General features: G+C 28.9%; 4 protein-coding genes and 1 non-coding gene across 7 annotated transcripts in view; 2 read left to right on the top strand and 3 right to left on the bottom strand.

The window, feature by feature from the left end:
• The window catches only part of LOC105151996 (nose resistant to fluoxetine protein 6), a 33915-nt gene extending 27103 nt beyond the window's left edge, over positions 1-6812 (bottom strand). The window contains exon 1 of the mRNA XM_011066004.2: positions 259-6812. Within this exon, the coding sequence (XP_011064306.2) occupies positions 259-712 (454 nt within the window). The 5' untranslated portion in view covers positions 713-6812. The remainder of the gene's footprint in view (positions 1-258) is intronic.
• tyn (trynity) overlaps positions 1-27798 on the top strand; it is a 196376-nt gene that overhangs the window by 60646 nt on the left and 107932 nt on the right. The gene's annotated exons all lie outside the window — the stretch shown is intronic.
• Positions 7569-7652, top strand: TRNAL-CAG (transfer RNA leucine (anticodon CAG)). The gene has a single exon. It is a non-coding gene; the product is annotated as a tRNA-Leu (tRNA).
• On the bottom strand, positions 7789-17744 carry LOC105151997 (glutamate receptor ionotropic, kainate 2). Its single transcript, XM_011066005.2, has 17 exons — positions 17517-17744; positions 17031-17131; positions 15970-16125; positions 15297-15514; positions 14703-15008; positions 14321-14419; positions 13762-13929; positions 13158-13379; positions 12768-12980; positions 11617-11701; positions 11262-11400; positions 10973-11110; positions 9463-9661; positions 9298-9382; positions 8679-8825; positions 8322-8590; positions 7789-8154 (listed from the first exon to the last, which is right to left on the bottom strand). Exons 2-17 carry the CDS (start codon positions 17116-17118, stop codon positions 7915-7917), a joined length of 2772 nt encoding a protein of 923 aa, XP_011064307.1. The 5' UTR covers positions 17119-17131; positions 17517-17744; the 3' UTR covers positions 7789-7914.
• Positions 18739-27771, bottom strand: LOC105152034 (glutamate receptor ionotropic, kainate 2). Of its 2 annotated transcripts, none has more exons than XM_087412154.1 (16): positions 26903-27771; positions 25704-25859; positions 24894-25099; positions 24352-24657; positions 24021-24119; positions 23253-23426; positions 22657-22878; positions 21953-22168; positions 21243-21327; positions 20896-21034; positions 20613-20738; positions 20285-20477; positions 20112-20196; positions 19812-19958; positions 19458-19726; positions 18739-19183 (listed from the first exon to the last, which is right to left on the bottom strand). In XM_087412154.1, exons 1-16 carry the CDS (start codon positions 26988-26990, stop codon positions 19043-19045), a joined length of 2652 nt encoding a protein of 883 aa, XP_087268280.1. In that variant the 5' UTR covers positions 26991-27771; the 3' UTR covers positions 18739-19042. The 2 variants fall into 2 exon arrangements, with proteins under 2 accessions (XP_087268280.1, XP_087268281.1); XM_087412155.1 differs by having other exon boundaries at positions 19815-19958.

Below are 27798 nucleotides of genomic sequence, written 5' to 3'. Positions count from 1 at the left end.
CTGCAATTACTTTTAAATTAATAATTCATCATGCTTGTCAAAATTTTTATCGAAAAATAAAATTATGTAATATACATAAATGTATAAAGAATCTAAATTATTTTTCAAAAATAAACTGTTAGATAAGACAAGATTTATAAAACACATATTGTTATTTATATCTTTTAATTATAGAAATTAATCAATGTGAAAACATTTCAATTTTGAGGAATCTTGAAAGGATTTTATTAACTAAATTTTAATCAACCAGTTACTTACTTTTTGCCGCCCAGAGTTTTCCGTCCCTCAGTGCACTGAGAAACCTTTCCATATCTCTTCGACATTCGTCTTGAAGTTTTCCGGGCACTCTGGCCCACCTGAGAGGATCATAAAGATCAGCGAGCCATTGTATACTGTTAGCTGTCTTTTCGAGTTTCTCCTTCATAAAATCGACGTCGAGATCTCGGTGTTCTTCTTCGTTTCCGTCGAACATCTTCAAGTAATTCTTCCAGTCCAATTCTGGATTATTCTTGCTGAAAGCAATTAAAGGCGACTGTTTGCCAGATTCATTCTTTTCTGTCACGTATTCCGTTACGTTAAAGTTTGTCGTTTTAGTCTCGTTCGAAGTAACCTTTTGCGGTCTGCTTAACTTAAGGATATTTGATTCTTTCTCCGCGATCACTTCGTAAACGATGCATACGATCACGAAAAGGTAACTCAACGGACGTGCCATTCTTTCTCTGTTTATTATTAAAGAATTCACCTTGCAGAATTCACTCGCGCTTTGGGAAATGATCGACTAGATTTTTTTTTTTATTTATAAACGGAGGAGATCGAGTTCACCGATTTCCGTCGTTAAGGTCTCCAGATCCCGTCATCTTAACTTTCGATGAAATTCCTCTTAGGAAGTCGTTGTAATGCTGTTGTAATGAGTGCTTATTCGACTGGATTCTCGAGCATGCCTGAAGAGATACGTGATTGCGGGAAATGCCGATTCAGTGTTCAGAATTCGGAGAATTATGCTTAATTGTGGTACTGATTTTGCGAACAAACACTAGCGAATTTGCTACGGACTACAGTGATTTAGATATATCAGGCTTAGCATCTCATTAATTGTCATAATCAATGATGTTTACAATAGCAATATGGTTATGATAATTGTATTATTTGCGTGGAATACTTATAAATGTTTAATTAATAGGCAACGTATAATAAAAAAAATTCTTTCATTTTCGTTAAATTTGATGTCAAAATATATTTATCAATCGCGATGTGTTTTTTACTGATTTAATTTCACTGATTCAAGTTTTGAAAAACGATAACGCGAATTGTACGAGGATAATCTATTCGATTTCAGCACTTTGCGATTCGCACACGTTTTCTCACTGATTAACGAACACACGGAGTAAAATTACAAAAAATTCCTCCAATGAGGAAGGTGCCCGCACATATGACAGACTAAGGATCACGCACTGAATGAAGTGAATAAAGTCTGCGGCAACGTTCACCCGTGAATAGTAGGTTCCCCTTTCTCTTACGACGATGCACTTTACCGCCGTAAACGCATTTCCTTCTCCAGGTCGCGAAGAAATGTCGTGGCTTAGCCGGTTTTTCTACTGCTCGTAGTGGAATTCGTGAAAGACGTGTTTGATCAAGAATAGCTAATATTAACAAAATATTAATATTAATAAAATGTTTAAAAAATTAAATATTGTTTCGCTGTTAATATTAATTATTATTAATATTAATTATTACTATGTTAATATTAATAACATAATAAGATTTAAGTATCAACTATATATTAGTCTGTTATTATCTTATTACAAAATACTTTGATGTAATTTTTTTAATTTTCAATGAAGTTTATAACGAATGCTACATTTTGTACTCGTAATCTCATCACAATGACTCGGAAGAATATATCCATATTGTCGGATACGCTCTATTTCTGATTATTAATGCTCGGCTGTTCGCGATAGTGACAAAAAACTGTTCTACATAGTTGCAATAATGTGATGAACTATTATACTCGTCAATGTAAAGATTGCTTATATAAATAATAACTATTAAATTTTTCTTGCAAAAATTTTAGTTGTTCTGTACAATACACTGCATGTGTATTGTATAACAACAATTATTTATAATGCAGACATCATAGATAGAATAAAAAATATGAGGAACACTATTTGGTTCGTATTAAAAATGCATAACAAAAAATTATCTCGTTTTTACAAAAATCTAGACTTATACCGTGAAAACACAATATTGAAAAAAATGTGTATTTAAAATAAATATTTTAACAAGAAGTAGTAAAATACAGACTGCCGCGAATTCACGCTGTTAAAATTGTGTAATACATTATAAGTAAGACTTGAATATACTCACAACATTACATTTCATGTGTACAGTCAGCAACTAAAAGATTGCAACACTTTCTTTTCGATGGGTTTCAGAATATCGCCAGTTCACCGAGAAATTGGTTCTTATTTATGGATCTATAAGTAAGAACCAATCGCTCGATGTATAGGCTGCATTCTGAAATCTATTACAAAAAAAGTGTTGTACATATTTCGACTTTTAGCCATCTTCAATATTCAGTCAATGTAGTAATAAATTTAAATACTTAAGATCCAATGAAAATCATGATGTTTTATGAGAGATACCTATACATTCCTCATGAAATAGTCAATCTTATGTTGTCAAATTTGACACGACAACAGCTTACTTCTCTTTGTCATATATAAGATAATTTTATTGTTAAAAATGTAAAATAAATTTTGAATTTTAATATTAATACAATATAATGTTGTGAATATATTCAAATCTTATTTATATTGCAATGCGCAATTTTAGCGCGAATTCTCAGTAGCCTGTTTTTTCTTTTCTCTTGTTTTTTATTTATTTTGAGAATTTAATTATGTATCTTACTTAATTTTTAAAAAATACAGAGCTAAAAATGCATAAAGATTAATATTTTTAAATATAATGCTAAAAGAATATATTTTATTAAATGTATATTTTAAATAAATATTTTAAAATGCAAGAAAAAATATACGTAAATAATTCAAAACCATGAATTTTGATTAGAGTAATTAGTGTAATTATACATATAAGATATTTTGTCTTATGAGATAAATCTTAGTATTTTTTCATCCTAATAATATTTGTTGATAACAAATTTTATTATAATTAATAGCTTGTAAAATTTATATTAAAAGTCAGTTTATTTAAGTTTTACACTGCAACATTATTCGTAAAACAGACTACATATGCACTTTTATAGCATGTATTTTCTTACTTGGGATACAGTCTTAAAATTAAATATTACATAATCATTACGAAATGAACTACATTCGTAAACATTGCTTGTAATTTATGGTGCTTATACTATCGTGTAAATAAAGTTTTATCGAAAGCCGAGATTTAATTTTTCACATTGTAACATTACATTATATATGCGCATAACATACATTTTCTTATGTAGCATACAGTTTCAAAATTAGACATTATATAATCATTGTGAAATCAACTAATTCGTATTGCTAACTACTTCATATTCCTCATAATTTATAGCACATACACTATTATTTAAATAAATAAACTATTTCAAGATAACTGTATATTAAGAAATATTTACAAAGAATAGGCTATTATTATTTTATAGAAAAATGTATATTAAAAATGATTCATCCAGAAGAACTTTGCTGCTTTTATTTATAAAATGCAATTAATAATAATTTATCATCACACATAATAGAATACCAATAATTTCTCCATATTAAATTAAATCAAGGATTAGTAAAAAAAAAACAATGGTAATATAATTATTTTCGTTTACTTTTTATTTAATACAAAAGTAATTATAATTTTAATTAATGTATACGTTGGTACTCTGGTTGAGGGAACTATAATACAGGTGTTTAATTCAGAAAATGTTAGCAGACTATTCCCGTCACGAATGTAAATCAGAGGAATGGCTAATTAGTAAAAGGCTCATATGGATTTCATTTCTAAGGTATGCTTAGAAGCCATTTACGTTACAATGCAAATAGCTATTCTCACCCGTTAACTTATTGTATAGAGAGAGTATTTGAATGGTCTAATTATACGATATATAGTTTCAAAAGTGTTGTTATTAATAGTTTTTAATAATCAGTATTAATTATTTAGTCGCGTAGATATCTACATAATTATAACGCTTTTTGTTAAATGAATCATATACCAAAGCCGAAAAATCAATGTTAAATATTTAGTTCAGTAATAAACAATTCACTCGATAAGCGAAGCATAATACACAAATATATACAGAAACTGAGAAAATCTCTTTTTAATTTTATGTACATAGAAATCTTTAACATTCTTATCAATAATAGGTTTACGTATATTATCCATCATAAGAAGGTTTCTGTCATCTAAAATAATAAAGTGAAGAAGTAGAGGAGAGATGATTGATCTTAGTTGAGATTGGCAGCGAATAAGCGATGTCGAGAAGGACTGAAATTGACGAGGCAGGTATTTTTCTAGATAGTATAGCCTGGAAAATTGTGAAAAAAGGGGTCCAAGACGAAGGGAATTTTCCTCATGAGAGGCATCTGGCTTACTCGACTGTAAACAGAAGAAATATGAGTCTTATATCTGGAAGCAAATGTAAGCTTTTTTTTTCACTGACACAAAGATAAAGACAATGATGATAAAACGCCTCTTGTGTGTCTGACACTATGTCGGCACTCGGATTTACCTCTTTGTTTAATACAGAAGTCCAAAACTTTAATCGCCACTATATTTTATTCATATCATACACACAGAATTTTTATTGTGTTATTAAAAGAGTAGAAATATACCAGAGAGGTATATTTACTGTAAAACTCTACACTCCCCGGCTCTTCATGAACTTTCTCTGTGTGCTTATACTTTTTATCTTCCCGTGTGGTGAGAGAATTATTGAAGATCTAAGTTTTTATCTCGGATGTAACGACCGTAAAAATCTACAACGTAAAAATATACGACACTTTACAAATCGATTTTCGCGTAAACGCATCGTTTCTTTTAATCGTTTTTTAAATTTACGAGATCAAACCTTCGTAAATTATTTTAAAGTAAACAAGTTCTTGGAAAATGCAATGAGCTCACAACGTTTCACAGCAATGCGCCAAGAGAGTCATGTACAGTTGAGAAAAACTTTTACAGGGATTATTCCGGTATGTACACACATATAGTCGAAAATACTTTTAATTTCTTTATTACATACCCTGTTGTGTTACTTAATGTTTTTCATATTTCATAAACTTGAAATGAACATTTCCTTTCGTTATATCTTACGGGAATATCCAAGTGAGAAGGAAGTAATAATAACACATGAGTGTCAAGTGAATCCCGGATCTTCAGCGAAAATTGAGTAATAGAATGATCTTATGCAGCGTTTTCACTTTTATTTAATGTTTACATAAGGTCAATGCACGTAAAATTGTTACAAACAACTTTCAGCGACTCTCACCAGCCGGCCACGAAGTCCGTCGCGTTCCCGGGTGCATCAATAGTTTTCAAAGTTTCTCCGAATTTCCCAATCTGTCCCTCTTCACCATCCGTACTCCGTTGCTCTCATCTCTCTTCCTTCGTCGGAAAAAACGTCTGGTGAGATCCGGTTGTGGCTTATGCAACCGAGCTTTCTACGTGATCGACTGCATGCATGCGCGGTTCCGAACCAGTCCTTGCTCAGGAAGCAGGAGATCGGTTTCGAATCTTTGCTCTTGTTTTCGATGCACCGCGAAAGTATTCGTATTACGTGTGCTGGCGTTGAATCTTTCTTTTTCAGTCACACCGATGCCCTCGGGATTTCATAGCCAGTGGTTATCATTAAGGTCGTGGTGACAATTTGGCACGTTGGCACGGATTTTAATTTTATCTTTCTCCTTTCTCGATTTACATAGATTACATAAATGACGTCGATAACGAAAAAAGCTTGAACATTTAGAATTAAAAGATATATGTATGAACAGAATTAAATAATAACGTTATTATTTGATCTCCTCTATAGAATTTCTAAAGAAAGAAGGGATTATGTTTTCATAAAAAGGAATTTCTCCGGTGTCATGTATATTTAATGTTCCTTATACAAAGTAATAATATATTATATATTTTATATTGTAAAGGCTTGTGAAATATCGCAATTTCAATTAACTGCGGATAGTCGAGAAATATATGTAATATATGTAATATGAAAAATATGAATCAAGCGGAACTTACGACGTTTCGAATGTGAATAGCGTTCGAGAAATGATATTATATTTAGATAAACAAACATATTTATTATTAACATATTAGTACTGCAAGGTTGACAACTTTCTTTAAGAATGCTAGTCATGCCTAATTAAATCGCTCAAGTATCGAAAAATAAATTATTTGTTCAAAGACAAAAATTACGAAACTAATTTTTTTATTGATTGTCATGTTGAAGATTTAAAACAATTATTTGTTCCGCTATACGCTTACATATACGAAATAAAAAATTCTATTTTTATTTAGCCAGATTTGCTGAATATTATCATAGATTTTTATGATTGCTGCATTTCAGGCAAAAGTCTAGGTCTGACGTAATCAATTTTATAGAGAAAATGTTTAAAAAAAATCATCGTAATTATAGCCAGTACGAATAGAAGAGAATGTTTAGCAAATCGGTCACATGTTGGTAGAAGTGTTACGTGCTAACGATGCGGAACGCACGTGGGGTATGTTCAGCCTTCAGACGCGGAAGTGAAAGTCAATATTTTGCGGGATAAGTTTTCCTCATTGATTCTCCCAAGCGCACATTCAAGATTTTCTTTTGATCGACTCGATTGAGGATCGTGTATCTGCAGTCGGTGAAGTGATTTTCATTCTAAACATTATTCCATTTGTCGATACCACGTACGCGAATTATAAAAAATTTTGCTAAACAACTAGAATTTAAAGCAACTAGTTATTAATTAAAATATTTTAATAATATTATTTACTATTATTAAGCTTTAAAATATTACTTATAAGCTGAAATTAATATTAATTATTAGAAAGAAGCTTGACAATGGCTCACTTTTTTTTATTTTCGCAATTTTCTGGTTAAATAGAAATAGAAGTTTTATTTTACGTTTGAAAAAATTTATTCAATTTTTCAAAATTTATCAGGTTTTTAAACTTTATCCTGTATGAAATGGATTAATTTATAAAATGAATTAATTTATAGATCCTCCATCATTTCCGTAAATTTTTGCAATTATACGTTGGTGACATTTTTTCTTAAGCATATTTCTTGAAAATTCATTTTTTGATATAAATTTTTGAATGCACGTACAATTTTAATCAATGTTGCAGTATTATCAGTAGATTACAATATGATTAAATTATTTACATTATTATTTACAATCGCTTCTAAATTCATAATATTTTTTAATATACTTATCATTAACAAGTATTTCACATATTGTCAATTTGTTTGTCAACATTGATTTTATATAACAACATGTTACATATAATAGTTTATTACAGCTTTAAAAACATATTTTATAATTAGAATTTTAATAACGTTCTTCTGCTCTTTTTACCAAATCGGTTCTCAAGTCAGGATGGCCGAGCGGTCTAAGGCGCTGCGTTCAGGTCGCAGTCCACTTCTGTGGGCGTGGGTTCGAATCCCACTTCTGACAAACTTTTTTTTATGCTACGAAGCAGTGAGAATAATAATTGTTTTACAACTGTTATTCGCAATGAAAAATTTCATGTTACTCATCTGTACTAATTTGTAAATTTTTGTTAGTTGCCTTACGTCAGTAATTAAACTCATTTAATCTGTAGATATGTATTTATTACCGATTAGATACATAATTTCAAAGTAAATGATTTTGTATAATTTTAAATCGTGTATTATTTAAAACAATTCGTAGTTTACTTCAGTGCTTTTAGCAATGATCAATTAATTTTACGATCGTTAGTGCGGTTACTCGTGCTGAGATCTTTATCGATTTTATCGACTATATCAAGACGTAAGAAAGAGCCAACGATAGATCGAGCCGTGGATGCAGCTCTGCCAAGTCCACCCATGGAGCTTGCGCTGTTGTTGTTGCTCTTGGAAATTTTAACGGGTTTTGTTACTTCAAAAATGTTCACAGCGAATTTTAATTCGGCAACTAGTGCTTCCCACGGCGTAATCTGTACGAAACATGATAATTAAATTTATTTCACAATTTAACTTATAAAAAGAAGTAAAAATTTTATATTATACATTAAAATTTTGAATAATTTTCTTTATTAAAAGGAACAAAATTAACTTTATTTATTTTAAACTTAATAATGAACATGAAAAAATAAAAATTTACCTTTTCTGTCACAGCGACTTTACGTATATTCCACAAAAATTCGCAAATTGCGATAAAGAATGAACCACATAACCCACACATTAGAACGAAGAATACACCTCCGACGTTTGCCAATCCTAATTCGCTTGTGTTTTCACTCTTTTCCTCTTCATCCTTTGTGCATAAACCTCCTCCTCTTTCTTGCCACCATTTTTTTTTTATTTCTGACAATATACCTCGCTCTCCTAGCTTTAAGATCGCACGATTAATCGGTATTCTATATGCAGAATCTATGGAAGAGATGCAAGAAAAATGATTTATATAACGATAATAAAATGGAAAAAATATTGGATGTATTCAAAGAAGTTATAATATTACTGCGCGGCATAGCTATGCCATAGCCCTTATTGTCAATTAAGCCCCCGATTTTAATTATTTCGCAGTTCCGCTCCAATTGGTAGTCAATGCTACTGGATTCCATGAAATAGGCATATTGTCCTTTAGCCTTGACAACTCGTTCGATACCTGGAACGTATATAATAAAGGGTCTAATAGCGTTTTCTCTTGGGATACACTGGACCCTCGCACCGCACCAATTGCGGTGTGTAAGCGCTACACTCAGCTACACTACACCAGAGTGGTGCACACTATGGTGTATACTAACATCATTATTGCGCTAAAACCTTATTCCCTTGATTTCTAAATTTTAAATGTCACACTGGCTCTCTACCCTTTGAGATGATATAGCAAAATCCCATTCATAAAATTTGCACTACGTAGCCACGGAAACACGGTACACCGAATGAGTTCGCTTATCACTAGCCATGGAAACACAGTACACTGTCCGAGTGTTGCATTAGTGGGCGATAGTGCAGCCAAGAGAAAACATTATAAGAAATCGAATTTAAGAGAAAAAAATTTTGTTTCTTCGAATAATGTAACTCTTTAAAAAAAAAGAAGATTCTTTGTATTCAAATTTGATCTTGGAATTGCTCACCATCTCTATTACTTGATGTGAATACACTTGGCCTAGCGTCTGTCATTGCAGCCCACATTCTTTTATACGTTGAATAGTTTGAATTCTGTAATTGATTATTAAATCATATTTGCATGTTATTTTTATATTTAGCTAAATATGTCGCTAAACAAGCTGCTGACAAACTTTAAAAAAGGTTGACGTGGATCCACCCTGTTGTGCGCCATATTGAATTTTCGTCTGCTTAGCTAAATCTTCAACACCTTTAATAGGCGTCTCCATCTTGTCCACTGTGAGAAAGGCAGCTAGATTCGCTGTATACGAGCTGATCATGATCAATGTGAAGAACCACCACATGCTTGCAAGCATGCGTAGAGACGGTGCTCTGTAATGAAAGTGATTTTGTTTTCTCAAAATTCGACAAATACTTAATGAAAAATTTTATTATAGTGTTTTGAAAAGCTCTCAAGATAAGCTACAAGAATGCATAATAAAAAATGGAGGGTTCCATTTAAAAAATTTAATATGACCTTCGTCTGACCTTGACAACATCACTCATAGTTAAACCAATGGTACCATCTTATGTCCCTCGAAACCATACAACTTTTGTCTGAAACATTTTCTTGTAAAATGCAAGGGAACGGAAATATTTGGGGTGATTAAAATGACTCATCCTGTATATTATAATAGTTTAAAACATCGAAAGAGTACCAAATCTAATTATCTGATAATAATCACAACAACATTAAAATAGACATTCAATATAGATCAAGTCACTCGTGAAATATTTATATACAGCATATTTGAAATATGTAAAATACAATTAAAATCATACTAGTTGGAATAATTATTAGGAATCATACACTAACTGAAAATGACACAAAGCATAAATAGGAAAATAATTAATCCTTGATTGTTGCGTAGAGCTCGAGAAATCGTGGTCGGATAAAATCAAAGGATCACACGATTACACGTTTACGGACGACAGGAGCATCTGGATCTTGGTAGGAAGAAATCGCGGTAGCGGTACAGTTAAAAACGATTGTCGATGTTTGTGATTCTTAATGCGCTTGCTATTGCCCGAAACGGCGTTGCCGCTAACACGTGATCTCCACGATTTGGGAGAACCAATCCGGAAAGAAATCGAGGGCCTGGCAGCGCTAAATTCATTCGACCGTTGATCAAGCCAGAATGCGAATCGGGTACGAACAGTATCTGTCCAAACTGCATAATATTGTCCAAATATTATTACGAGTCTATCTTACGTGTGTGCGTGCGCGATTGCGACTCAGGATTTCCCTTAGGCGTCATCCCTCATCACAAATAGTTTGACCACAAGTTTATCTATCGAGAAGACTCAGGGTGAGTCAAAAGGCACCCCCAGGCGAAATCTCAGAGCAATCCGGGGACTCGAGTTCCCCTGGGCGACATTAATTCGTTACAATGCGTCAAATAGAAAACGTTATAGAGCGCGAAAGTGAAAGCGTCAAGTAATATAACTCGATAAACGTTAGTGAGAGTGATAGTGAAATCATCAATTGTACTGTAATTAATTAATGAGATACGGAACACCAGTGGAGATATTAATGTTGTCTCCCTGATCTACAGAAGATATTGATTTAAAAAATAATTTTTTTAATGTTTAAAATATGTTTATTAATTATAATACAATGATAAATATCATATTAGGACTTACTTGGGTAAAATATCTGAACCTTGCTGCATAAGAGAACCAATAGTCAACCAAAAGGAATTTTTTATATTGAAGTTGTTTTCGAGTTCTTCAGGATCGGCATTGCATGGATGCGGATTGTCCCACTCATCTGGTGCCATTCTTGAGAAACAATTTAAATTTATGAAACGCAAGTCACATTTTTTTTATCTTTACTTTACTAATTTTAGTAAAGTAATAATTAATTTGAGAAGAATAATTCTTATTACATTTTTTATCAAAATTATAATATTTTATCTCTGAAAAATTTTACCTTGCTTGAAGAAATATTATTATTGATACACCGAGAAAAGCAGTAGCCATGTAGAACCATACTTCTGTACTTAATGGTAATAAAAAGGAAAAAAAGTCTGGTGTCTTCTCTTCTGGTTTGCTAAATATAATGCTTATACCTAAAAATAAAGTTGGAATATACTCTGTCATAAATTAGTATATAATAAAATGTAATTATTGTATTATTGCTTTTACAAGAATTTTAAACTCCTTTTTTAAATCTCTTCTAGAATTTCTAATAAATAACAAATTATAACGATTACTAGACTATTTTTATATTTTTCATTCTTTTTAATAATATATTTAATAATATATTTAATAATATATATATTTACCGAGATTCATAAATGGATGACTAAAATCTACAGCAGACTTCCTTTCATGTGTTATGGTTAAATCACATATCGCAAGATCGGCTTCCTATATATAATAACATTTAGAAATGAATGATAAATAACAGTTTATAGAAAAGTAAGGCATACTTTTGCTTATCACGATAAATAGGGAAATTCTACAAAATTGAGAGTGATGAATAATTAGCCATGAAGTTAGCCCTCCAACATTAAAAAAATGAAGTTTCTTTAGCTTATTCGATTGTTCATCGTTTACACATCGTTTACACATCGTTTGCACATTTTGAATTTTCGTTTGCACACTTCTAGTTAAAAAATTATTTAAAAAATAATTTTGGGGAGGCTACCTTCACACTAGCCTCTTAACTTCGAACAAATGGGATCGAAAAGATTTCAATCGATCGTTTGCACATTCCAAAACAATTCGATTTTTTGTTTGCACACTTGTAGTAGTTGTACTTTAAAAGCAATTAAAGTTTTGAAAGAGATCGACTGTAGAAGATAGGTTTAAATTGCAATTACTGTGCTCAAAATGGCATGAATTGATAGGATTTTGTTTGCACATTTCGAAACAGTCGATTTTTCGTTTGCATACCTTAAAAAGTTATTAACAAATGAGTGTTGGAGGTTAGACTTTTTAACTAAAGGTATGCAAATAAAAAATCGAATTGTTTCGAAATGTGCAAACGAAAATCTATCGTTTGAGGCCTTTTCGATCCAATTTGCTCGAAGTTGGGGGGCTAGTGCGAAGTTAGCCTTCCCCCAAAATTGTTTTTTAAAAAACTTTTAATTAGAAGTGTGCAAACGAAAATTCAAAACGTGCAAACATGTGCAAACGATGAGCAATCGAAGAAACTTTATTTTTTTTTTATGTTGGAGACTAACTTCACGACGGTTGAACAATTGATGTGGATTTTAGATAAAAGATGGATTATTTGCGTTTTCGAAAATACTACAATTAATTTGTAAATATGAAAAGATTTGTAAAATATTAAAACAGATGATTTGCCATACGTTTTTGTTTCATAAAAGAAATTGTTTTTTTGTAAAAGAATTTTTTTTTGTTTAAAATCGATAAAATAAGGTAATAGAAATAAATTTAAAATAAACTTCCTTTGAAACATTTTACTTACACGATCCACAATGCGCCTGATTAGACCATCCCAAGTCTTTGTTACTGGATCATATTTACCCTGCTTAGTAGTTACAATTTCAAACACTATTCCTTTGAAATGTAAAAAGTCTGCGATTGCATTAATCAGATCGATGCAATAACCTTCGTAGCGTATTTGATTGATCATTTCTCCGTGCGTTCCATTCGTTACTTTCATTATGTAGGGTTCACTCTGAATCGGAAGAATTATTACATGTTTCGTATCTCCAAAAATATTTATATAATTTAGAGTAAAGAAAGAAAGAATGAGAGAAAGAATAAGGGAGGGAGGGAGGAAGGGAAGGAGAAGAGAGAGAATATTTATAGAAAAATTATATATAATGTGATTAATTAATGTAGGAATACAAACTTCCATTACGCTAATCTTGAATATCTTTTCTTCTATGGATTTGTATAAATAGCTGTCTTGCTCCTTTTCAGTTCGTATGACATTTACACCGGTCAACGGTTCCCAGAAACCCATTTGTACTATACCCGATGGTCGAAAATTTAAAATTTTTACATTAAAATCTTGTCGACGACCGTATTCGTCAATGTTCATAACGCCCGTTATCTTTCCCATTTTTGACAACTATAAAAATAATAAAATATTAATTTTATTATTTTTAAAATAATTGATAAAAATTTATCATTATTAAATATGAGATCACTTAAATTGTGTAATTGAATAATTTTATTTAATTATTAGAATGTAGGGAAAATTTTCGCGCATTTTCAACGTGGTGTTCGTATACTGCCTGAAAAGGATGGGTAAAGATGATAGAAAACAGTAGCAAATATTTTGACTAACATACATTGTATTATTTATTTTATTTTAATAAAGGAAAGTTGTTAAAAATGTGCGGAAACTTTCCCTAATATATTCTTTCGTTATACATATATCCTAAGATTTAAAATCAAATTACTATTTTTTTAGTATGTAAAAAATTTAATAATAAAGGAAAATCTCTTACCTCTCGCATAATGCTGATAATATTAGGTCCTACTTGATACTTTGTAGTACTATTAGTACAAAAAAGTGATATAGGATCAATATCTTCTTCATTATCATTTCTTGCATTTAAAGTCTCTAATGCTTTTTGTAATAAAAATACTGCGTCATAGAGAACTGCTGAATCCAGCTAAATAAAGTCGCGAACAATCAACTTATATAATTCCATATTAATATTCTATTTTAAATATTTTATCTTAAACTCAATAAGAGAATATAAACTTTTGATTAAATTTGGGAAATTTGGGAGGATTATTAATATTTCAGATTGATTGCGAAAATCCGACAACCATATCGGCACGCAATTATCATTTCTGAAATTAATTCATTTATATGAATATATATAATAATTCAACATCTTAACATTTAGACCGTAGTGGCGTTTCGTATTTAAAGTAATGTATTTAACATAAACGGTCTTATTTCCAATCTTATTGTATAAACTTTTGAGATTATATTATAATTAATATATCGCATTATACTCATTACTGATAAAAAAATTGAGATTCTTGAATAAATACCCAATCAATTTCTTCTATATCATCATTCTCTCTTATGCTCAGTCCAGTGATATTGACGGTACCATTTCGCATTTCAAGGATAGATAGCTTGGATGAATCCTACAATTTCAATAGAAAGATTATTTCAAAAACTGTTTATGCGCTATTTTCTAGCAATGGGAAATGCATAAAAATAATATACAATATTATACATATTTTATCTATATTCTATTTAATTTTTCTTACATATTTAATTTTAATAGTTTAATTCATAGTTTTTTTTAAACACTAATCTTTTCACTAAAATACGTAAAAAACGACATTGAAAGTAATATGACATTTTGTTAAGTAATATGATAATTGTTACGTAAATAAATATAAATATAAATAAAATATACTATACCATATATGTTAACACAAAATTGCAATAATCTGCTAGTAATCTGACTTCCTTTGCTTGGTTGAGCACTTTCATGATATTTTCCGGCTTAACGTCAATAATTATATTGCACACCGATAAAGAGCGTATCTCTTTAAGTATCGTACGATAATCTGACCCTTCGTTCAACTGTCGTACTGTGTGTACAATCGGATTTTCTTTGTTTCCTTTTAGAGTCAAAGTCTTCTGAAGGCGCGATAGTCCCTCATCATTTTCGTAAATCGCTGCGAAATTTCGCCATTCCATTGATGCGATAACATCAGCGATTGCCTACAGTTTTTGTCGATTATATTAATAATACGTTACAAAAATAATAAATAATTGTATTTTAAATTCAATGATATCAAAATTACGATTTAACTTGCATCTAAGAATTGTAAACTACGTTCGATTTAATTAATTAGATGTGATAACCCAAAAATCATTGCGTAAACCAATAAATTGAATTATTACTTGCACTGTTAAACATCTTTTTCAAATTTTGCGATTTATTATAGCGTATAAAACAAAGTCGATTTTCAATTGCGAAGCACTTCTTTATAACATATAGCGACTGACCTGGCTGACTTTCTCACTGGTAGGGAATACATTTATGGTCATTTTTGACGATAGAATCTTCTTTCTTTTATTTTTCTCTATTAATTCTTCGTTTTCCCGCCAAACATATTCGATGTGCGGTACATCAAATCGAGCTGCAATGCTCGCAACTATACTACGAGTATGCCTGCTTGGAGGTCCAAAAATAGCTGCTACTCCTTCCTCAAGAAGTTCGCAAGCTATATATATGAAAAGTAATACATTAAGTACATAATAAATTAACAATATGTCTAAAATTATTATAGAATAAAAATGCAATGTAAAGCCTTCTTTGTAAACTCATTTTATTTTTCCATTTACACACGAATTTTTGTGACCGTAAAAAAATAATTTTCTCGTCCCGTTTTAAATTATTATCATGCTTTTATTGAATGCGATTATTTGATAACATTTTATGTGTGTGTGTGTGTATATATATATATATATATATATATATATATACATACATATGTATGATTATATGTATAACTATACAGCTATTCCAACATTTTTAATTTTCTATTCGAATCTTGGGATTGAATTAGAATAAATACATTATGAAAAAATATTGTATATTTATAATTATTAGAAAACAAACTTGTTAATATTATGGAATAATTGTCATTCGGAGTAATTGGTTTCACCAGGTGCTTACCAATTGCACCAGTTTTAAAACTATCAGTATTAGCATCGATGAACTTAATGATGGGGATAAGCTCGAATGCGGGTGCAAGATTTTCATACTTTGTATCAAAGATTGCTTTTGTGAATGTAGAGTTAAGATTTTCATCGCCTTTGTGAAAGATTGCTCCTAAAAAATATATTAATAATTAAAAAATTTATAAAAAGTCTGACCTTGTTAGATCAATATTAATGTGTGAAATATAATACAAAGATTGAGGATATGTGCATGATTATATATTGTATATCAGAAAAACTTTAACGTAAGAAATTTTAAAAATAAAAATGAAGTGCTTTTCAAATAAATTATTATAATATATTTTTTTAAAGAATAAAATAAAATTTAGCACGTAATTGTAATGAGACATAATCGTAATGATTAACTGAAGTAAAAAGATTAATATATAATCACAATTAATTTTCTAATACCTCCAAATAATTATTACATACACCTATAATATATTTACTTGAATAAATTGCTAAATATTAGTTGATGACGCACGAATTCGCAATTTACGTTATGCATGTCGGATTAATATTATTAAGTAACAAACGCACGTGAACACCGTTAAAAATATTTCTCTTGCGTGACTTTGTGAACATACATTGGTATTATTACGAGCAAAATTTATCATTACTGAATTTTGACTCCAAAACTTATAAATATATTTGACTCTAAAATTGATAAATATATTTTTACTTCTATCGTATTAAGAAAATTTTTTATGTTAAATATATCTTTTTTATTTTATTTTGATTATGAATTCATGTGTTATATGGCATTCTTTTAATGACGATTTGTCATAAAAAAGAAGAAAACAATAAATAATTTATAGAATCAATTATTGTTTAATTTAAATATATACATATATGCGGTCGTCAAATAGAATATTATGTTAAATTACTGTAAAGTAGATTATCATAGAGGTTTTAGTGTTTGCCAGTTCTATTGATAAATGATTTTTTTTATCTGCGAAATACATAAACGGTATGCTTTCTGAAGTTTATTAGTTTTCTAGAATGATCACTGCTTACCGATTTTTATTTGTCGCGGCAGGCCATGAATGCATGTTGCCAGTACTAATAAAATTAATGTCGGAAACAAATACTGTCGTAAGTCCATTTTAGTAAAAAATCTGTAAAACACAATAGTAAATTTATTTACTTACAAGATATGAATAACTTTGCAATTATTAATGATTTCTCCTTTTCTATGTACATAACACTACATTTTATCGATATCAATAATATATAATAAAATATATATAATGAATGTAAATTTTAATTAAAATTCAATTTTTTTTCTTAAATAAAATATTTGTTATTTAATAACTTTACTTTCAATCTAAATCATTTGGAGAATATATATGAGTAATAATTTCTAAGTAAAGTTCTTTATATTATGATTATAAATTTTAACGGTTTAAACTATTTTGAAATCAATCGAGTTATATCGATTTTTATATCACAGTAGAACTATATTACCTTATATGTATATATTAATAATTTTACTAGTTTTACCTTAATGTTCGCGCGTCAATAATTGAATTTTCTTCATTGTTTGAATTCAATACTTTTTCAATTGAAATCAGTTAAGATTTTTATCTGAAGCAAAGAACTTTTGATAGAAACTTTGCGAAATTTCAATGAAATAGAAGAGGGAAAACCAATGAATCAGAAAACTGTATTCACTAAGTTTCGACTTCGATGTTGTCCTACTATACACTGATCTAAATTTGGATCCGAACCACATCTTATATACGCTTGGCTTCGCGTCGTTCGTTTTGAGAACCATGTCGTAGTGATTACGTCGCACACATTCTTCCAGTAATATTTTATAACGATATTTTATATTTCTATACTTCTATGTTTAAAAAATATATTCAAATAAATTCGTTATTAAAATTATAAATTCATATTTTGTTAATTAAATAAACTAGTAGGGATTTTTGTTGTAATCTAACAAATAGGGAGAAAGTTAAAATTGTAATAAATACAAACAATCTACATTTTGTATTTCCGTTTTTATTATTTGAACTAATTTTCTTTATTACAAATTTACCAATTTGTGATTAAAATATCTCTTATTTTCAAAATAAAATTAGAAAGAATACATGTTTAACCATGTAGCAAAAAATTAATGAACAAATGAAGTAGTAAATTAATAAAGGATAACAATATAAAGATTACTAATTACTTTAAAAAACACATAAAAAGATTAAGTAATTAGTGCTTGTAGTTTTTTATCGCGATCATATTGGATTATAATGTCAAAATGAGTAATATGAAGTTTTTCCTTGCATTACGTATAGGAAAAAGATTAATCTTTTTTGCCATTATTATTATTATGACATATACATATGACAGTATAAATTAAAACATATTTTCTAAACTAAGTTATTCAAGGTTAATAAATCAGAAAATCATTTAACCTTCGCTTCATACTAAAAAAATTTTATTTAAATACATGCTAACAGTACAGAACTACTTTTAATCTGTATCATGCTTTATTTATAGAAATAAAAATTAACGTCATATAATTATTTTTGTTAAATCTTAAGCATGCTTTTAACAAGGATCTCTTGATCGACTCGGTTGAAGTCTGAAATATCTACAAAGATGAAACAAATCCGATTTTTGCTTGTTGGCGAATTATACTTATATTAATTGTACTTATATTAATATGTACAAGATGATCATTAACATTTTTAAATAGTATTACAGAAGAGAGATATACACACAGAGATCACTGACTCATACAGTCGTTCAGTTTATTAGTAAATACATCGATTTGTACACATCTTTACAAACATCTTTACAAACATCTATACATTACCTATTTATATAAGTACATATAAATATTTGTTTAATGAATTAGTGCTTTCAACGTAAGTGTTCTTTTATTATTAAAAAAAATTCGTGGTTAAACTTAAATTCCCTTGGCAATAACTAATTAATTTCATGATCATCACATACATTTGTTTCTATTATGGTTTTCATCGAATTTACCGAACACATCAATACATAAGAAAGAATCAACAAATAGATCAAGCCGTAGATGAAGTGCTGTCAAGTCCACCTTTCCTAGAACTTATGTTACTGCTTTTGGCAATTTTAACGGGTTTCGTAATTGCGAAGACGTTTACGGCGAATTTTAACTCGGCAACTAGCACTTCCCACGGCGTCATCTGTACGAAAGATGATAATTAAATTCCTCTTTAGTATATTGCAATGATGGCGATGCAGTAACTAACTTATTAAATTTAAAGTTGGCATATAATATATATAGTTAAAATTTGCATATTGCATTGTTTCACAATTTAATTTATCATAAAAAAAAATTTTATATTGAACATTAATTTTTGAGTACTTTTCGTCATTAACAGAATGAAAATTAATTTACTTTATTTTTATAGTATTTATTCCAAAATTAATAATAAACACGATAAAATGAAGATTTACCTTCTCTGTCACAGCGATTTTACGTACATTCCACAGAAATTCGCAAATTGCGATAAAGAACGAAACGCTACAACCACACATTAGAACGAAGAATACACCTTTGAGGCTTGCTATCCCTAATTGATTCGTGCTTTCATTATTTTCCATTTCATCTTTTTTGCACAAACCTCCTCCTCTTTCTTGCCACCACCTTTTTTTGAGTGTCTCCAGCTCTCCTACCTCTTTAAACGCCTGGATTGCAATGTCAATAACTTCTCTGTATACAGAATCTACAGAAGAGGTGCAAGAGAAATGATTTAAATAAAGATAAAGAAATGGAAAAATATTAGTATTATAGTGAAGTTATAATATTACTACGTGGCATAGCAATGCCATAGCCTCTGTTTTCGAATACGCTGCCTATTTTAATTAGATTGCATTCGCGCTCCGTAATATATTCAATAGCGCCACTTTCCATGAGAAAGGCGTATCGTCCTTCGCCATGGATAACTCGGTTGATACCTGGAATGTATTGTAAAATTAATATGAGTATTTGAAAAACAGAATTCAAAAGAAAAAATTTGTTTTTTCGAATAATATAATCCTTTTTAAAAAAAAGGTTTTATTATGTATTTTTCACATAGGTGGTGCATGTTCGATTTTGGAATTGGGCACCTTCTTCATAACTTGATGTGAATACGCTTGGTTTAGAATTCTCCATTGCAATCCATATTTGTTTGTACGTTAAGTAAGTCGACTTCTACAATTGAATAATATCGAATTATATCTGTAAGTTATTTTCATATATTGAGCTAAATATGATCATAAATAATTAGCTGCTAATATACTTGGAAGAATGTTGCTGTTGCGCCATTCTTTAGTGCACCATATTTAATTTTTGTCTGTTTGGGCAAATCCTCAATTCCTTTAACAGATATTTTGTCCATATTGAGAAAGGCAGCTTGATTCGCTGTATACGAGCTGTACATAATTAAAGTAAAGAACCACCACATACTTGCAAGTATGCGCAGAGATGATGCTCTATAATGAAAGTGATTTTATTTATGTGTAAATACTACAATAGTTTAAAACATTTAACTTTTGCTTAAAAAAATAATTTCTTCAAAATTAAAAATGTATGTTTATTAATTATAATAATTTTATATTAAAGCTTACTTGGGCCGTATGTTTGAACCTTGTTGCATAAAACAACCAATAGTCAAGTAGAACGAATTTTTGAAATTATTTTTTTCAGGATCAGCATTGCATAGATGCGGATTGTTCGACTTATCAGGTGCCATTCTTGAGAAAAAATTTAAATTTATGAAATACAAGACACATTTTTTAACGGTTATCTTCACTCTACTAATTTTAGAAGATATTAATTTGAGAAGGATAATTTTTATGACATATTTATTACATTCAAAATTATTAAGTATTTTGTCTCTAAAAATCTTACCTTGCCTGAAGAAATAACATTATTGATACGACGAGACAAGCAATAGCCATGGAGAGCCATACTTCTATAGAGAAAGGTATTAAGACTGGGAAAAAAGATGACGTTTGCTTTTCCGGTTTGCTAATTATTATGCTGAAACCTAATTTAAAATAAAGTTGGAATACTGTCATTAATATAGTCTAAAATTTAATTATTTATTTATTTTTACAATATTTTAACATGTTTAATTTATTTTTGGGTTCTTTAAAATTTATGAGTAATGAATACAACGAGTTATAACAATATTGTAATATTTTTTTGTATATTATTCTTTTTAATAGTTAATGTATAATTTTATTAATATTTACCCGAGATCATGAAAGGTAAACTGAAATCCACAACGCTCGCGCGATGGGATGTTATCGTTAAATCGGATATAGCAAAATCGGCTTCCTGAAATTTTTAAGAATTAGATCATAAATAATAGATTACTTAATGAAAAGTAGTGCAAACTTGAATTATTTTTTGTTATCACAATAAGTAAGGAAATCTTGTAAAATGAAGATAATGAACAATTAACGTGGATTTTAAATAAAAGGTGGATTATTATATTTTAAAAAATGCTATTAATATTTAATTTAATTGTAATACGAAAACAAACTCAATTGATTTACATGTTTTCTGTTCTGTCTTTTCATAAAAGAAAATTTTTTTTTTACTTTAATTTATCGCCAAAATGAGGCGATAGAAATTTATTAAGAACATATCTTTCTTTAAGCAAAAGTTCCTACATGGAAAGTACAATTTTGTTTAAATACACAAAAATTTGGTTAGATGCAAATCTGCAAATAATTTTAACGGGACCGTCAAAGTAATTAGATATGCAGTAAACTCAAGCATGATTAGCAATGCTGTGAAATGTTTTAATATTCTAGAAATTAACTTAAGCCTTCTACATAATTCTACATAATTATTTTGATAATCTAACGAAATTATTTTTAAGTTTTATATCTAGCAAAATTTTTAGATATTTTAACAAATCATTTTTTTTCTCTCTGTAAAATCAGATTTTACTCACATAATCCAGAATGCTTCTGATTAGACCATTCCATTTCCTCGTTTCTGAATTATAACTGCCATATCCATCAGTTACGAGTTGGAATACTACGTTTTTAAAACCTAGAAATTTTGCGATAAGATTAATCAGATCGATGCAATAACCTTCATAGCGTTTTTGACCAATTAGTACTCCTCGCGTTGAACCATCGATCACTTCCATAATATAGGGTGCATTCTGAATCAAAAATATTTGTATAATTTATACTTATTGAATTCTGACTACAGTAAATAAAAGAAAAATCTAAGAAAAAGGATACTCGTAGAATAATTATAACTTAGATTAAATAATAACTTGATTTAATTCGTTTGTTATTACTTTTTTTTTTTAGTGATATACGATATTTCTGTTTTTATACCAACTAAGAGAAATCATACTCATCTGTATTGAAGCAGTAAAGTTTAAAATATTATTAAACACGATATTTTTTTCCGTTCAATCTGCTCTTTTCTGTACTTATTATAAATAATATCTTTCTCTAAATTAATGATACTAACGGACGAGTTAAATCAATCAAGTTACACATAATTGTTCTACAAGTATCCTCTCTCTTAGCTCTTTTATTTATTTATAAATTTATAAGATATAATTCTAATATTTAATGCCTAACAACATATAATATTAATGTCAGGATTATAATTAATATATTAAATAGTACTACGAACTATGGTTACGCTAATCTTCAATATCCTGTCTTCTGTGAATCTTTTGTATAAATATATATCTTCCTCCAACGTAAGCGGTGTTTCATGTAGACCATTACAGTCCCAATAACTCGTTTCTTTTATATTCAATTGTCGAAAGTTCAAGATGGTTACATTAAAATCTTGTCGACGACCGTTTTCATCAATGTACATAATGCCTGTTATTTTTCCTCTTTTTGATATCTGTGTAAGAAAAAATTTCGAACGTTGAAAGTAAAAATTTATTTTCTTGCGTTAAAAGTAAATAATAAAGATTTTGTATTAATTTTTCAATATTTTTTTCGTGAATGTTCATTATTTGAATACAGTTGTGCTCAGATAGTAAACATTGGCGTCGTTATTATGTCAACCATATTTAATAGATTTAATAGATTTAATGTGGCATTAAATTAACTTATTAGAGAAGAATTTATTTTTTTAAGCAAGTGTATATAAAAATATAAGAGAGTCATTATTAATTAAATTACTTTTTTCATAATATATTTTAAGGTTTAAAATCAAATTGTCATTTTTTTACTATATGTATAAGAAATGATAAAGAAAGACTTCCTCCTTACCTCGCGCATAATATTAGTAATATTAGGTCCTACTTGATACTTTCTAGTATTAGTACAAGAAAGTGGTATAGGATCAATGAATATATCTACTTCATTTTCAATATTTCTTGTATTTAGAGTCTTTAATGCTGTATGCAACAAAAATACTGCGTCATAGAGGACCGCTGAATCTAGCTATATCAAAATCGTAAATTAGTTCAAATAGTTACTTAATTTTATGTAATTTTTTATTTTTAATATAAAAAAATCTATGTCACTAAATTTAATCTGAAATGTGAAAACAATAAATATACGTTAATCTGTTAGAATAAATAAGTGCTTTTTTTTTTAAGTGCTTGCGCAACAAAAAATTGCAGAAATATTTTAGTCTTTCGTAGACGTTTACTCGTTGATATTTATAATAATTAATATTCTTCTTTTGTTATAATTTTTCACTATTAAATGGAACTGACTGTTTGTAATCATTGGAGCGATTTCTTCGTACTCATTAATTTGTTTGGTCTAGATCTGGTTTGACGCGAATATTTAAGAATTGTACATATAAATATAAACTTTTGAGATTACATTATAATATATTATATTATTACTTTAAATATGAAGCGCCACTACAGTCTGAATGTTGAAATGTTATATATATTCATATAAATGAACTATTATATATATTCATATAAATGAATTAATTTCAGAAATGATAATTGCGTGCCGATATGGTTGTCGGACATATATTATATTATTGTTGATAATTAAGAAGGATTGTTGAATAAATACCGAATCAATTCCTTTTATGTCATTATTCTCTCTTATGCTTAGTCCAATGATATTAGAGGTATCATTTATCATCTCGACAATAGGTAGTATGGATGAATCCTACGATTTAACGGAATGATTATTTCAAAAACTTATTTTCTAGCAATCGGAGACACAAGAATAACGTATAATATTATGCTTTACCTATTCTATTTAATTTTCCTTAAATATAATTTTTAAAAGTTTAACTTGTAATTTTTTTAATCATCAATCTTTTTGGCTTTATTATACATGAAATACGCTTTTGAAAGTATCATGTTATTTTATATACAGTATATTTAATATACAGTACCAAATATGTAATTACGAAGTCGGAATAATCTGATAGTAAACCGACTTCCTTTGTCTGATGGAGCACTTTCATGATATTTTCCGGCTTAACATCGATAATTATATTGCGCACTGGCAAATAGCGTATCTGTTTAAGCATTGAGCGATAATCCGGTCCTTCGTCAAGCTTCCATGCTGTATGTATAATCGGATCGTTCTTGTCTCCTTTTAGAATCAAAGTTTTCTGAAGACGTGACAGTCCTTCATCAGTTTCATAAATCGCTGCGAATTTTCGCCAGTTCATTGACTTAATAACATCGACGATAGCCTGTACAGTTTTGTTGATTAAAAATATATTACAAATACAATAATTGTATTTCGAATGTTTAACGTGTTATAAAAACGATTTAACTTTGATTAATTAACTAAATATGCATTTAAAAATCACTATAAAAGTAAATTGAATTATTACTTGCACTGTTAAACATGTCCAAGTTATCATAGTGTACATATCTTAAACCTACATATTTAGATACAAAATAATTCTTTTAAATTGCGAATAACCTGGCTAACTTGTTCACTGGCAGGGAATATGTTTATGGTCATTAATGATGAAGCTTTCTTCTGGTTTTCCTTTCCTTTGTTTTCTCGCCAAACATACTCTATATGCGGAATATCAAATCTCGCAGCAATACTCGCAACTATGCCACTAGTATACCGACTTGAAGGCCCGAAAATGGCTGCCACCCCTTCCTCAAGAAGTTCACAAGCTATTAGAAAATAATACAATGTCGAATAAGTAAATGAACAAATATGTTTAAAATTAGAATAATTATGTAATGTAAATACTTCTTCATAAATCTGTTTTTTTTTTCAATTTCCTCCCGTATTTCTATAAAAAAGAATGATTCTCTTGATCCCTTTTTCAATTATTGGGTCATTTAAAAAGTATTCGCGGTTTTTCATTCAAAAATTGAATAAAAAACCGCGGATACTTTTTAAATGACCTAATATAAACATATCTTAATTTGATACCCGTCTGAAGTTGGGTCCCAACTTTTGAAAAAATTAACTGTATATATTATTCGATTGCTCATCGTTTACACAGGTATGCACATTTTCGTTTGCACGTTTCTATACTATACAAAGTTAATTTTTTCAAAAGTTGGGGATGCCAAATTTTCACATTTTAATTTGATAACATTATAATGTGTACATTGTATATAATTGTAAAGATAGTTTAAAAAGTTTTTAAATTTCTTAGGATTAGAATAAGTATGTTATGTAGGAAAATAGATTTATAATTATTATAAAAAATACATATCAACATTATGGAATAATCACTCGGAATAATTGATTTCACCACGTACTTACCAGCTATAGCAGTCATAAAGCTGTCGGTATTGCCTTCGATGTACTTAGTGACTGCTACAAGTTCAAATACAAGTTCATGGTTTTCATTTTTTGTATCAGAGATTGCTCTTGAGAATACAGATTGAAGATGTTCTTCGCCTTTGTGAAAAATTGCTCCTAAAAATGTATTAACAAATGAAGAATTAATTAAAAAATTGATATTGTGTATACATTTTTTGTGAAGAATAAATATAAATAAATGTGCTGAATTATTAATCAATAAATTTGTTAGTGATGATTATTAGTAAAGTAGAAAGATTTATATAATATATAATTAATTTTCTAATTAAATATCTATAAATAGATATTACGTGTATTTACTTTAATAATGCTAATAAACTATGCATGAGTTTACAATTTACATTATGCTTATCGGATCAACATTAAGTATCAAGCGCACGTGAACATCGTTAAAAATATTTTTCTTGCGTGACTTATGAATACATACTGATATTATCACGCGCAAGTTCATTACTAATGAACTTTTAATAAAAGTTATTTTATTATAATTATGTTTTACTTTTCTTTTTATTGATATATTTTTTTACGGTGAAGTTATTTTTTCCGTTTTGTTTTAATTATGAATCGACATAGCATTGTTACTTAGCGTTTTTTAATGACATAATAACGTAATTCGTCATAAAAAAGAAGATAATTAATAATTTATACATCGGTTTTTATTTAAATTTAATATGTATGTGGCAGTCGCCAAATGGAATATTATATTAATCCTAATTGATATTTGTGTTATGAAATTTTTTGAACTGGTATTCACAAGTCGCACTTTAAATTATATATCTTTGCTTGAAATTAATACTATTAATTAATGTAATTAAACAGTTTTTTATTCAAGTGAAAATAAAAATTTGGGGAATAATATTATATAACTTAAAATTGTATAATATTGTGAAAAATATTTTTTATAAACAATTTTTCACAATGTAGTTGGAAGAAGTGGGTCTTCGCAAATACTGATTTGGTTTAAAATATTTTTTACATTTACGTAGTATTAGTAGAGTAGATTATCATAGAGATTTCGGTCTTTGCTAATTTTATCGTTAAATGATTCTTTCGAATATTAAATTTTTTCATACCATGAGCTATGTTTTCACATCATGAGCTAGAATTTATTAATTTTGTAAAATAGGACCAGTCTTTACCGATTTTTATTGGTCGCATCTGACCAAAGATACATGTTGTCACTAATAAAAGTAGTACAAGCGAAAACAGACATTGTAGTGGATCCATTTTAATAAATAATATGTAAAACACAAAGTGTCGAATTTATTCAAAATATATTGCGCGTGTTAATTAAGACATAAATAAATAATATAATACGCGATGTCAAATATGCGTGTGCATTTGTACGTCAAACTTCGTATACTGCAATCTACTCTAAATAATTAACGTATGAGAGCTAAATGTATAAGACATATTGATTTCAGATTTTTTTATCATACGTAGGTAATCCCTGCTTTTTTCCCTTTGGATAACATATGTTAATTCTTCGTTTTTTTTTAGCTTTTTTAAGTTTTAACAATTGTTAAATGGATAATGATAGCAGCATCATTATCCAATCCATGCAGTTTAGTTGTGATATTATTGTTTTAGTTTCAGTTTATAATTATTTTAAGTCCGACAGTAAACTACGCGGAGAGTTTACATAAATGAAAGATGTATTTAGAATTTACTTAAAAATACTATTAAGCAAATCTCAAAATCTTATGTATCTCGAATATATTATCATTTTTAAACTTATTTGATAATTATTTAGAATATCCTCTCCCCCTCCCCCCACCTCGCCTACTTCAAATTTTAATAAAAATCTGGCAAAAAATGCGGCGGTTGGCCTCGTGAATCGAATGTTTAAGAGTTACAGTTGAAGATTTTAGAGTCTAAAGTCTCCAACTTTAACTCTTAAAAACTCAATTTACGAGGCCGACCATTACGTTTTTTTTTGGCAGATTCTTTCGTTTAATGAAAACATGTCAAATAAGTGTATTTTTATTAAGATTTGAGGTGAGGCGGAGGTATTCTAAATAATTACCATTATTTT

This window comes from Acromyrmex echinatior, chromosome 12 (assembly GCF_024713525.1).
Source record: "Acromyrmex echinatior isolate Ae372 chromosome 12, ASM2471352v2, whole genome shotgun sequence".
Lineage (NCBI taxonomy): Eukaryota > Metazoa > Arthropoda > Insecta > Hymenoptera > Formicidae > Acromyrmex > Acromyrmex echinatior.
Note: the sequence above shows the minus strand (reverse complement) of the source record. Positions and strands in the feature narration are given on the sequence as shown.